Raw genomic sequence first — 12,831 nt, forward strand, 5'->3', positions numbered from 1 at the left:
AGATCTCCAAGGAATATCCAGGCAGGGAGTGAGTGGTGTGGGGGATTCAGTAGGGAGAACTCTCCCCTCTGAATGATCCAATGTCCCTACCAAGGTATTAGGGGCTGTCTTTCAGCATGCTTGTGATCTTTATCCCCTGGCCCTTTTCTCAAGAATTCAGGGTCTTAACCCCAGTGTCCTGGTCAGTGTTGCCAACTCTTGCAATTTCACTGCAAGTCCTGCAATATTTGCTGTTTTCCTTAAAGCCCCAGATCCTGGAGTCCTGTGATTTTGTGAGAAATTCAGCTTGCATTTTTTAAAAAGAAACTTTCTAGCCCTTGTGATGGCAGAGAAAAGCTGGAAAACAGGCTCAAACCCCAGAAGGCAAACAAAACAAATTAAAAATGTATAATTGAAAACTCACGATTTTTAAGCTAATCTCATGATTTTGGGGGACGGGCTCATGCTTTTTGAATGCTCAGGGTTGGCAATCCTGTTATCTCCTGCCTCCCCAAGTTCCCGTGGCAGCTGTTTTAATTGCAGCCGCTGTTCGTGGCTTCCCCTCCTTCAGAAAACACGGTCGTGCAGCATTGTCACACAGAGCGGCTGTTGCGTTCCAGCCCCAGAGGTGGGTGAAGTGGCAGAGGTTCAGAGCCTGCAAAGCAGGCTGCAGGGGTGGGCCGTGTTGTGGGAATGGAGGCTTATTCCCTGGCTTCCGTAAAACCAGTTCACCTTTCTGTGTGGCAGTTTCCTAACCCTAACAAAGGCAGATCCAGTGGAACAACCCATGGAAGTGTCTAGCTAGAACCATGGGGAGGAACCCCAGGAGATATCTAAGCAGGCATCCATCCCAGTACCCTGTCTCAAAGTGGGGGACAAATACCAGCAGTTCTGTGCCCTGCGGGCTCTCCCTTAATACCCCTAGCATGATACCCAGAGGGATAAATCCCAGCGGGTTTCTCTGTCCAGCCTCCCTCATGTCCCTGAAGAGAGAACAAGGAGGATACACTCCAGATTGCTACTCAGGCCCCACTCAATCCCCGACCCTGTCCTAAGCAGGGACAGAACCACTGCTCAAAGGCCCTGAGGATGGTGGGGGGCAAAGTTGTCCTGGGGGACATTTGCCGGGCTCTGGCCTTGGTCCCGTGATGCTGCCCCAGGCCGAGCACACGACACAGGAGACGTCGGGGGTCAGAAATGCAGGAAGATCTTTATTTACCGTAACAAATCAAACAGACAAAACCTCACAACCCCCCCCACTCCCCCCCCAGCCTGTGCAGGGCGCATTTCCTCCCTGCCCTGCAGTTGAAGGCCCAAGCAGGGTAGGCCGGTATAGGTCAGGGGGAGAGAGAGCCGGAGCCACTGGCCCTCCGGAGGCCTTCCGAGCAGGCGCAGTGTCCAACAGCCACTGCTGCGTGGCTTGCACTTTTGAGTCAGGCCCGGAGAGCTCTGTCCTTCCCCTGTAACGAGAAGGCCAGGAGAGAAGGCGTTTCGCAACAGGGAGAGTCTGGAATCTCCTCTCTCCACCAATTTGTGCATGGACACGCAGCTTCTCTGCGGGGAAGGCTTTTCTGGGCATCCTTTGTCAGCCATCACAGGGGCAGTTAAGGAAAAGGCTTTGTGCAAAAGTGTGTGTGTGTGTGCGTGCGCACGCACGCTCGCATGCGATAGCCCAAGTGCTGGGGTCACAAGGGAGCAGCCGGCTGGGTTTATTGCACTTGCCTGTCTTCCTCAGCACCGAGAAGGGGGCGGGGAAGCCACTTCCAACCGCAAAGGGAGGCCGAGGCGTTCCATCTCCAACCTCCCACCCCGGCCGGCCCCCTGAACCTCACAGCGCCCTGCTGCCCATAGCCACGGCTTCCCGCCTGGGGTGGGAGGATGAGGCCGGTGCGTGCGTTTTGTGCCATGTCTTGGGCCCCATCGTCCGAGTCCGCAGGGCAGGAGGTTAGACAGGCCAGTGGGAACTCTGTGAAAAAGTCCTGTCTTTGTACTCTGGGTGCTGGCAGGCCAGCTGCAATCTCCCTGCGGGCTCACGATATCTAACTGCTGACCAGGGGACATCAGCCTACTCCTTCGAGTTGCAAACTAGCGGGCACTCCTGTGCCTAAAATACCAACGAGCAGGCACCACGCCCTTGCCGTAGTTTGAACTAGCAGCATGGATGATCCTGCAATAGCTGCCAATCAGCTGGCACCAGTGCACCTGGCACACTTTTCTTTGCCAGCCAAGGGCCACTCGTGCCGCTACAACATGCCAGCTGTCAGCCAGCGGGGCACTGGAGCAGCCAGCCAGCAGGGTGGCACCATTCGCTGATTCCTCAGACAGCTGGTGGCTCGGTGCATGTCTGATCTTTGGCCCAGCAAGGCAGCTCAGGGTCTCTGCGTAGGACTTGCTCTCCTGCTCTCGGCTCAGGTGGCAGGAAGCAGCCACGCTGCTGTCTCAATTCCCCCGTGAACCGCTTGGGGTTACCTAGCCGGACAGCGCTGGGGGAGGTAGAGAGAGAAAGTTTGGATCCTGCAGGTATCCAACGAATCTTCCGCTGTCCCATGGCTCTAAGGAGGGGACTCCCATCCCCAGGTGCTTTCCAGCCTCAGGTTACCGGCTCTGCTGGAGTCTCTGGACTCCTCCCCTTTCCATCTCCCGTGTGGCTCTCTCAAAGGCTCAGGAAACCTGCAGGATCCTCCGAACACATGATGCGGGGCAGGTCAAGAAAAATAAGAGCCAAATGGGTGGCGGGGTGGGGGGGATCCCCAATCCAAGGCACCCCTGCCCCACCCCCGTCCCCTCACGTTTATGCCTGGGCGAGGGATTTGGCTCTGGGTTCCTCGCCCCCGCCCCGCTTCAGGAGGAGAAGCACAGGCCACAGCACTCCATGCAGATCTCCAGGCAGTCCGCGGACTCGCAGCAGGCGTCCACGATGCCGCAGTCCATGTCGCAGGGGAGGTCGCAGTCGGCGCACTCCCCAGAGCCGCAGCAGCAGCAGCAGATGCAGGAGTCCTCGGAGCTGCAGGAGCCGCAGGTGGCGCAGTCCAGCACAATGTTGCAGAAGGTCAGGAACTCGCAGAAGAGGCAGGAGAGGATGCAGTGGACGCAGCAATCTGAGGAGGGGGATGGCAGAGCCAGGGAGGGAGTGTGGTGGGGGGCAGAGGACAGAAATGAATGATACTGTTATTCACGGATGCTGCCTGGCACAGCACCATCCCAGGGCTTGGATGGGAACGTTCCCAACAGGCATTTTAGGGTTCCAGATTTAACCCCCTAGCTCCCAGCTTCCATAGAGACCACCACAAACAATCTCAGGGCAGAGATCTGAGACCAGCCCGGGGCTGCTGGGCTCAGGGTGGTTGGTTATTTGGGCCTTTGGCTTCTGCAGACACACAGGCAGGGTGGGGCCTGCGAATGGCACTATAGGGCCAACCAGTGCTGCCCGGGGAGCTTAGAGACTCCATGGAATCCTCTCGGATCTTGGCCATTGCTGACGATTTTGTGTGGAAGGTGCCCAGATACTACGGTGATGGGCAGCAGTATAAAACCCTAAGCTAGGCAGACCAAAACCTGAAGGCAAACAAAAAGAACTCGCCCAAGGTCAGCAGTGAGAAACGGACGGAGCTTTACCAGAATGGGCTGTTTCATTTAAAATGGGGATTGGGGGGGGGGGGGGAGGATGTAGGGATGGGGAAGAGCGCATCCCAGAATCTATGGGGCAGATGTAAGGCTAGTGTGAGGGGGAAGAGCGCGTCCCAGAATCTATGGGGTAGATGTAAGGCCAGCGTGAGAAGCGCATCCCAGAATCTATGGGGCAGATGTAAGGCCAATGTGAGGGGGAAGAGAGCGTCCTGGAATCTATGGGGCCGATGTAAGGCCAGCATGAGGGGGAAGAGCGCGTCCCAGAATCTATGGGGCAGATGTAAGGCCAGTGTGAGGGGGAAGTGTGTGTCCCGGAATCTATGGGGCAGGTGTGAGGCTTAGTTCTCCCTTAGTGAAGGAGATTACTGGAGGGCTGGGAGGGACATTACTGGGATTGAAGGGGATCCAAAACTATGCGAGGGTCATGAGATTAGGGGGCAGGGAATCCCAGAACTAACAGGACCAGCGTGAGGCACGAGGAGGTGGGGCAGAGGACCTGGCAGGGAGGGGGGAGGCCAGCCCAGAGCTAATAGGGAAAATGTGGGGGAATCGGACCAGGATCCACACACCTCCCTGGCTTGAACGGTAGCAAGGGGCAGTCAGCACAAAGCAGTAACTGTGGGCGTCACCCCTTTCACCCTGGGCGCTCCCATCTCTCGCTCGAGCATTGTAGCTCTTGTTCCCATTAGTGGACGTGGAGGATTTGGGGAGCTGGGGGGGGCAGGGAGAGCCGGTACCTTGCTGCGCCTCCACAGGGATCTGAGAGGAGGCTGATTTGGAGCTGCCTTTGCTCTTCTTGCTGCCCTGGCTGTTGATGGAGTAGTGTGACTGCAGCTTCCGATGAGGCTTCTGAGAGCTGGGCAGCGAGCCGAGGACGCCGTTCCCGGCCTCTCGGTTTGTGCCGCCTGGGTCCGGGACACGCCCGGCGCCGTTCTGCAGCAGAGGGGTGCAGTCCATGGGGCTGGACGGCTGGAGACCCCGCAGGGGTGTTCGCACCTGGGGCTGGCCTGTGGGCAAGAGGCAGCAGTGTGTTAGAGAGAGCTGCACTCAGAGGAGCATCCCGCATGGCAAAGAAAAGACCGGTCCTGGCTCTAATGCATATCAAGGGGATTCTTACTGATGCTGCTGGATGCAGAGGGGGCGTCTTGGCTGCACTCTGAACCCAGGTGTGTGGGACCCTGGCTTGTGGATGTGTTTCCAAGCCAGGCTTGAGCGTCCACACTGCATTGTAAAGCTGGGTTGACAATTGCTGAACCCGGTCTCACAGCCACGCTAACGCATCCACACTGCGCCACACAGACCTTTGGACTTGGGTCTATGGCTTGAGCTGCGTCCACACTGCTAAATGACAGGGCTTGGACTCGGCGGGACTCAGGCTCTGACCCACTCCCTAGCCGCATCCTAGGACCCGGGCCCTGAGAGCTTGCCGACTCATCAGACTGATTTGTGTGTGGACAGAACGGGGCTTGGGCTCAAACCTGAGTCAGAGCCTGGGTTTAGTTTGCAGTGTAGACACGGACGGAGTCTGTGGTTCTCTCTAGCTCCCAGCCCCCATTCCCTAGTGCCAGCACACTAGGTCTTCCCACATCCTGACCTGGACTAAGCAGTATTGGAAGGGACAGGGGGCTACAGGAAAGAGGGGCATTGCTCACAATCTGGAACATGCATACGCTGCCCCCAACCACTCACATATCCCCCATCATCTCCTCAGGCAGAGGGGCCGTTGCACACGAGAAGATCACACACTAACTGCACAGGTACAGGCAGAGAAACCCAGCAAGACATTCATCCATTAAGCACTTAGATCGGAAGCTTTTCTGGGTAGGGGCCACTTTTTCATTATATGTGTGCACGCTGTCTAGTACAAAAAGGCCCCGATCCCCCTCCATAACACAACACCACAAGAATTACCCCCCTCCATAATACACACAATAAAGAGTAATGAATAATGCACCAGCTGGAGAGCGATGTAAGACCTAACCAGTCTCTGTGAGAGACATTTCTCCCAGGGAATTAAAAAGGATGACTAACATTATTCATACAGGTGTGCCTTAAAATGTAGGCATCTAAACTAGTGGTTGGATTTTCAAAGGTGCTGAGCACCCACAGCTCCCACTGATGTTCAGTAAGGCAAGAGCTTTTTCAGGGTGTCGAAAGTTTAGGAGCCCCAGGGGGAACATTTTGGCCTATATGAATAGGGTTCATATGTAACCCACTCCTGGCCATGGGCCATCAACAGGGTTTGAACCCACAACTGTCACCACAACAGCACAGCACAGACCGTTGCCCCTTTAACTTAAGGAGCAGCTCCCTGTGTTGGCAGCAGTATTAGGTTGCTAGCCTCTAGTGGCCCACTAGAGAACGTGACACAAATTTTGCCAGTGCATCAGATAAGTAGCAAGCTCACCTACAAACATGGTGCGGGTGGAGGGGGGGGAGAATACATGGTAAAGTGTCATTAAAAAAAATAGAACCGCCCCTTACCCAGGTTAATTTCTATTTAGTTTAAATCAATTAGGAACAGGTTTAAACTACAGCCCAACCCTGTGTGCTCATCGTTGGGCCACAGGAGGCTGTATGAGGAACAAAAAAGCATCTAAGGCTTTGTGCTTGACATCCTCCGCAAGGTTTGCCAATCTCCCGTCAAACATGGACAGGAAACACTATAAATAAGGTGACTTCTTTACAAAGCTCATAATTGGAGCTGGTAGAAAAATAAGTAAATTCTAGAGGGGAGGAGGAATGGGCAGGGGAAATTTCCCCCCGGTCGAAATGCAGTTAAGCCCATGTGTAGACAAGGCTAAGTCCAGCAAAGATGTTTGAGTGGAAAGTACAATTCAGCTGGGCTTGCTTAAGGCTCTGCACATCTAGGGGGAATTTTTATAAAGAGAACGTTAAACAGCCCTGGTCCAATGGAACCATCTGGGAGAATTTTACTTGAACGGAGACACGGGAGAGCCCTGAAGCCATTTTTTGTTCTTCCTGGAAGGTATCTGGGGAGACCATTTCTACTGGGCTTAAAGGCCTTTCATAGAATCACAGAAATGTAGGGCTGGAAGGGACCTCGAGAAGTTACCAAGTCTGGCCCTCAGTGCTTATGCAGGACCAAGTAAATCTAGACCATGCCTGACAGGTGTTCGTCCAACCTGTTCTTAAAAACCACCAGTGACAGAGATTCCACAACCTCCCTTGGGAGCCTGGTTCAGAGCTTAACTACCCTGAGAGTTAGAAGGTTTTCCCTAATATCTAACCTAAATCTCCCTTGCTGGAGAGTAAGCCCATTACTTCTTGTCTCACCTTCAATGGACATGGAGAACAATTGATCACCGTCCTCTTTGTAACAGCCCTTAGGATACTGGAAGACTTATCAGGTTTCCCCTCAGTCTTCTTTTTTCAGACTAAACGTGCCCAGTTTTATTAACCTTTCTTCAGGTTTTCTAAACCTTTGATCATGTGTGTTGCTCTCCTCTGGACTCTCTCCCAATTAGCCACACATTTCCTAACATTTGGCACCCAGAATTGGACACAATACTCCAGCTAAGGCCTCAACAGTGCCAATAGAGCAGGACAATTACCTCCTGTGTCTTACATACGACACTCCTGTCAATAAACCCTAGACTGGTACTAGCCTTTTTCACAAATGCATCACATTGTTGACTCACATTCAGTTTGTGATCCACTATGACCCCCCAGATCCTTTTCAGCCTTACTACCCCCTAGCCAGTTATACTCCATTTTGTAGTTGTGCATTGAATTTTTCCTTTCTAAATGAAGAACTTAGCACTTGTCTGTATTGAATTTCATCTTGTTGATTTCAGACCAATTCGCCAATCCGTCAAGGTCATTTTAAACTCTCATCCTGTGCCCCGAAGTGCTTGCAACCCTGTCCCAGTTCGGTGCCATCCGTAAATTTTATAAGCATACTCTTCACTCCATTATCCAAGTCATTGATGAAAATAGTGAATAGTACCAGACCCAGGACTGACCCCCATGAGACTTCATTAGATACCCCTTCCCAGTTTGAGAGCGAACCATGGATAACTACTCGGTGAGTATGGTCTTTCAACCAGTTGTGCACCCACCTTATAGTAATTTCTTCTAGACTGCATTTCCCTAGTTTGCTTATGAAAATGTCATGCGAGACTGTGGCAAAAGTCTTTCTAAAATCAAGGTAGATCACACCTACTGCTTCCCCCCATCCACTATGCCCGAAACCCCATCAAAGTTGGAAATTAGCTTGGTTTGGCATTATTTGTACTTGACGAATCCATGATGGTTATTCCTTATAACCCTTTGTGGAGGGCTATCAGCAAAGGCCATCTCTAGATTGTGAGGCTCTATCCCTTCTTGACATAACCAGACAATCCTCTGTGGAGGCAGCCTTCATGTTCTGCCCCCAATCCACCCCAACCTCAAACAGATGAAACAGGGAGACGGGAGGCTCCTGGAAACTAGATCCTCAGCTGGTGTCTTCGGTGCAGCCCCATTGGCTTAGCTACGCTGATCTGGCCTGATGCATCAGGGAGGGGGAAAGGGAGGCACAAAGGGTGGTGGGGGGGGAGAAAGGGAGAGATGCAGAAGAAGATGACATAGTAGAGCAAGAGGGACATGAGGAGGAGGGAGGAGAAGGGATGGAAAATAAAGGAACGAGCAAGTAGAGTCCTATGGTGGAAGAATTGCCCAGTGGTTAGAACACTGACCTGGGACATAGGATACCTGGGTTTCTCACCCTGCTCTGTGTGACCTTGGGCAAGTCCCTTAGTGTCTCTGCTTCAGTGATAGCCCTGTCCCCTCTCAGAGGGGGGTTGTGAGGATAAACGCAGCCCAGATTGCAGTGCATTCAATTGCTATGGTGATGGGGTCATATAAGATATTCGTGACAACGCGACGGGAAAGAAGAGAGCCCAGAAGGCAGGTTTTTAAGAGAGCTCAACACCAAAGAGGCTGAGCTCTTCTGAAAACCTGGTCCGTATAAAGGATAAAAGCCTACTGCTGCTACCAAATAAAGAAGTTACTCCTTTGGTGGAGGCGCTGACCACCACTGGTTCAGCTCCATTGATGGCGGTAACGTGGCTGGACTTGGGCTGCGACCACTGCATTGATGCCACCTGCTCAGAGAGGGTCTAAATGACACCCTCTATAAAAGCTACCCTGGACTGAACTACGCTAGCACAACCCTCAAAGCAGCTGCCCCCACAGGGTGATTTCCCAAAATAAGGCTAGCACAGACACCGCCCAGGCTGGTCAGCTGTCTGAAGGCCACAAATGGGCTGCTGACCTCAGGAAGCAGTTGTGTGTTCACATTGGACTCCCCCCTCCAGCCCAACCCCCAGGGCTGAAAGTCAGAAGGGAGCTTGAGAAGACGATGCCCTGTAAGAAAGCTGGGCTGTGGATCTCTCGCCAAACAAATGAATGCCCTAATTAAAGGGATCTGCAACCTCTGGCTGGACGTTAAAGGGGAGGAAAACAAACATCTGCTTTAGCTGCGACTCCCTCTTGTCCTCGCATTCTGCAGAAACAAGTCAGGCTTGCGAATCTCCCTAGCTGGGGCCAAAGGACTGCTCGTCTGTACTTTGCCGTGGCCAGACAAGGCAATGTGGGGGAATCTGGAGAATAGTTTAATCCTGCCTTTCCCCTCATGCGTGGTTAGTCGGCCTGGTTACCAACCACAGACAGGATTTGGAATCCAGATCAGGAAGGGTTAATCATCAAGCTCCCCGGCCCGCAACATAACCAAATAAATAGAACTCTGCCTGCCGTTGTCTGTGCCAAACTTTGAATTTCTCTCTCTCTCTCTCTTTCGTCAGTAAACAAGTGATGATTCAGCAGAAAGGCTTGAGGGCAAAGGCACCTGGAGCCAAGCCGGGGAACAGTAGCCGCATTCTGTTCGGGGCGTCAGCGGGACAGGGAGCCTGAACTGCAGGGATGAGAAGGGCCAGGACTGCATCGAGCAAGACGGCCAAACACAAGGTGCTTCTGTCTCACGTTGGCGAGGATGCCAGGCCGCTCGCAGGCAAAAATAAAATCAATGGAGGTAAGAAAACAGCATCTTGTTTTCCTAGCCTGGGTATCCCAGCAGGGCTGCGAGCGCTACACTCGGTCCGGCTAGCAGAAATGGGGAAATGGCTGGCAAGGAAGTAGCGGGGCTTGCAAAGCAGGTTTGTCCCACACAGAATGGGGGCGGGGCAGTCCCAGGCAGTCACTAGTGCTTAAGGCTGGTTTTAGAGCATGAACGAGGCCGGGGGGAAAGTTTAAGCAACTGGATCCTAAAGGAGGGTGATTGTGTGAGAAGCTCCATGGCAGAGCATGCTGGGAAAAGCGGGACTGAAAATTGAGGTGAAAACAACCGGGCGACGTGATCCAGAAGGAGGGGGATAGATAGAGGAGGGGTGAGAGGGGGACAGGAAGGAAGAGGAGGGGATGAAAGAAAGAACAAACTGAGCTTGGATTAAATCAGACTCCCATTCCCCAACCTTTTCCTCTTTGAGGTGCTGGGTGATTTTCAGTTTCAGTTTCCAGCTAGGAGGAGAAACGCCTGAAAGCACACGAGCGCCTGTCCTTGAGAGATCCCCAGCCTGAATGTACACACCGACGGAGAGGAGCAGGATCCAAACTTTCAGCTGATTCTCCAAAGCAGGAAACCTTTAGACGCTCTCCCATTGTCACAATGAAGGCCTAATCCTGCCCCCTGGGGAGCTTGGGGGAAGCGGGAGCAGGGATGGCCCCAAAGATAATGGCCTAGGGGAAAAAACGTTTGCAGGGGAAGCAAAAGGAACCATTTTTGAGGCTGTTTAGGGTTCCAGGTTCCAGAAGGACTGGTTTCACGCATTTCCTCTTGACGTCATTGGGAGGAGGCACTTGGCTCCTCTGACAGGCCCCACTGGTGTTTCGATGATTATTACCTATTATCATATCATCATACCTATTATCATAGTATCTCTGGGCCCCAGTCCCGGAGAAGGATGCCCCTATGCAAAGGGCTGTATAAAAACAGAACAAAAACAGGGTCCCTGCCCTAAGGCGCTTACTGTCTAAGCGGACACTCAAAATCAGTGGCTGCTTTTGAAAACAGCCTCATTAGCTTGGCTTAATCACTCCGCAAGTTCCTTCTTTAATGTTTAAACCATCATTGATCTGTACAAGATGTAATCGAGGTGCCCTAATTGCATAAACTGCGTATTTTGGGTTTGTTTTTTTCTTATACTGTGTCATCATGGCAGACCAGAACAGCAGCTCTGTGTTGAGGGGAAGGATGGTCTTGTCTGGATACAACACCCATTTCTGCCGCAGGCTCCCTGTGTCATCTTAGAGCAGTCATTTAAAGGATGGAATTTCTGCTGGTGCTGGGGATTTTCAGCACTTCTGATAACCAGGCCCTTAACTCTGTCCCCTCCGCCCCCATCTGTATAGGGACTAGGGATAACACCATTTCCTTTCTGCCTTGTCTATTTAGACTGTAAGTTCTTTGGAACAAGGACTATCTAGTACTGTGTGTCTGTCCAGCGCCTATTACATACAATAGGGCCCCTGTCTCTCAGTGCTAGCATAATAATAAAATAGCTACACATGGACATACATTTATACACCGGCTAAACAGAGCTGCCCCCTGAACTGGGTTGTATCCTTGGCGCAAACCCCAAGAGAACTTCTATAGCTGAGTTTAAATCCGCCCCTGAGAACATGGGTTTGCGCTGACATGACCTTAACCGCAGGGGCACAAGTGAGATTACATAGCGGTGAATCCCTGAATCGGAAAATTACAGGTGAGGCCTCAGCTGATAAGAATTTTGCTCCCAGCTGCTCATTACCATTTCCCCAGTTCTCCCAACAGGCTCTCCCTGCGGAGGCTGGCCTCACGGCTCTTCCCCCAGGCATGATTTGTTAGAATGGCATCTCTCCCGTTGTCAAAGAGACAAGAAGATACAATAGCCCCTGGGGTGGGCGGGTGTGTTTCCAAACTGTCATGAGACTAGTGTTCGAGAGGGTGCAGTCCTGCTAGACCCTAACTGTCTGGGCCCCGCCCCTCTAAAAGGCCCCATCTTCAGTTCAACCCTGTCCAAAGCCCACTGCAGCCAACAGAAGTCTTTCAAGCCCAGAGCCAGGGAATCCAGTTACAACCAATGATTGTCCCCTGATCTTTTTGCAACTTTTAGCCTACTTGTAGCTGGACTAAACTATTATTTATCGTACAGTAGCACAGAGAGAGACCTCCAGCCAAGATCCAGGCCCCATTGTGGTAGGTGCTGTACATACCCCAAGTAAGGGTACGTCTACACTACGAGATTAATTCGAATTTAGATAATTCGAATTTGGGAAACAGATTGTATAAATTCGATTGTGCGCGGCCACACTAAGCACATTAATTCGGTTTTTAACCACATTAATTCGGTGGTGTGCGGCCACACTACCCCATTAATTTTAACCACATTAATTCGGTGGTGTGCGGCCACACTACCCCTAATTCGAATTAACAAAATCGATTTTGGTGCTACTCCGCTCGTCGGGGTGGAGTACAGAAATCGATTTTAAGTGCCCTTTAATTCGAAGTAACTGGCTCCGTTGTGTGGACGGGTTAAGGATTAATTCGGATTAACGCAACTAAATCCGAATTAAAGTCGTAGTGTAGACCAGGCCTAAGAGACAGTTCCTGCCCTGAAGAGCTTACAGTCTAAACAGAAACACAGAGAGGGGAAGTGAATTGGCTGCAGGTTAAAGGCAGAGCTGGGAATTGAACCCACGTCTTCCGAGTTTCTAGCAAAGTACTGCATCCACTAGATTACACTCCCTCCCCTAATGCACTAATCTTTTTCACCCAGTTACGGGGAAACAATCTCTATTACCCTGTTGGAACCAGGTCCTCGCCTTCATTTGGTGTAGACAGAGTCTAGCAGTGCATGGTCCAGTATGATTCCAATATGCTAGGCTTCAAAAATCCTGCTCAATCTGATGCAAGAAAGGCCCATTGGGCCCAGGAATCTGATGCAGTCCACAGAGAGAAAGTCAGAAGCACAGGTCAGGAATTTTCAGACATGCCTTGCCAGCCACTCCCCACAAATATTCTACAGCTTCAGTTGTTAAATGTTTTTGAAAATGGCAGGGTTTACAAAAGTGCCTGGTGTACATGGTTTGGCTTTCTCTGTTTCTTTGCATTCCTCGGATTAAATTGTTTGTAAATCAAAATCATTCCCTGATTCAGACAAGCACTGAGCAGCAGAGAAGCCAGGC

At 51.8% G+C, this 12,831-nt stretch overlaps 1 protein-coding gene across 2 annotated transcripts in view; it reads right to left on the minus strand.

Annotated features, from left to right (window-relative positions):
* Window positions 1-1,170: 1,170 nt before the first annotated feature.
* Window positions 1,171-12,831, minus strand: part of LOC112109565 (myoD family inhibitor) — a 41,892-nt gene continuing 30,231 nt past the window's right edge. For both annotated transcript variants that reach the window (XM_024204132.3, XM_024204131.2), the window contains exons 4-5: window positions 4,344-4,613; window positions 1,171-3,077 (exon numbers count right to left, since the gene is read on the minus strand). In XM_024204132.3, coding sequence (XP_024059900.2) covers window positions 2,821-3,077; window positions 4,344-4,613 — 527 coding nt within the window. In that variant the 3' untranslated portion in view covers window positions 1,171-2,820. The remainder of the gene's footprint in view (window positions 3,078-4,343; window positions 4,614-12,831) is intronic.

This window comes from Terrapene carolina, unplaced genomic scaffold (genome assembly GCF_002925995.2).
Source record: "Terrapene carolina triunguis isolate 2854851 unplaced genomic scaffold, T_m_triunguis-2.0 Scaffold199, whole genome shotgun sequence".
NCBI classification, from domain to species: domain Eukaryota; kingdom Metazoa; phylum Chordata; order Testudines; family Emydidae; genus Terrapene; species Terrapene triunguis.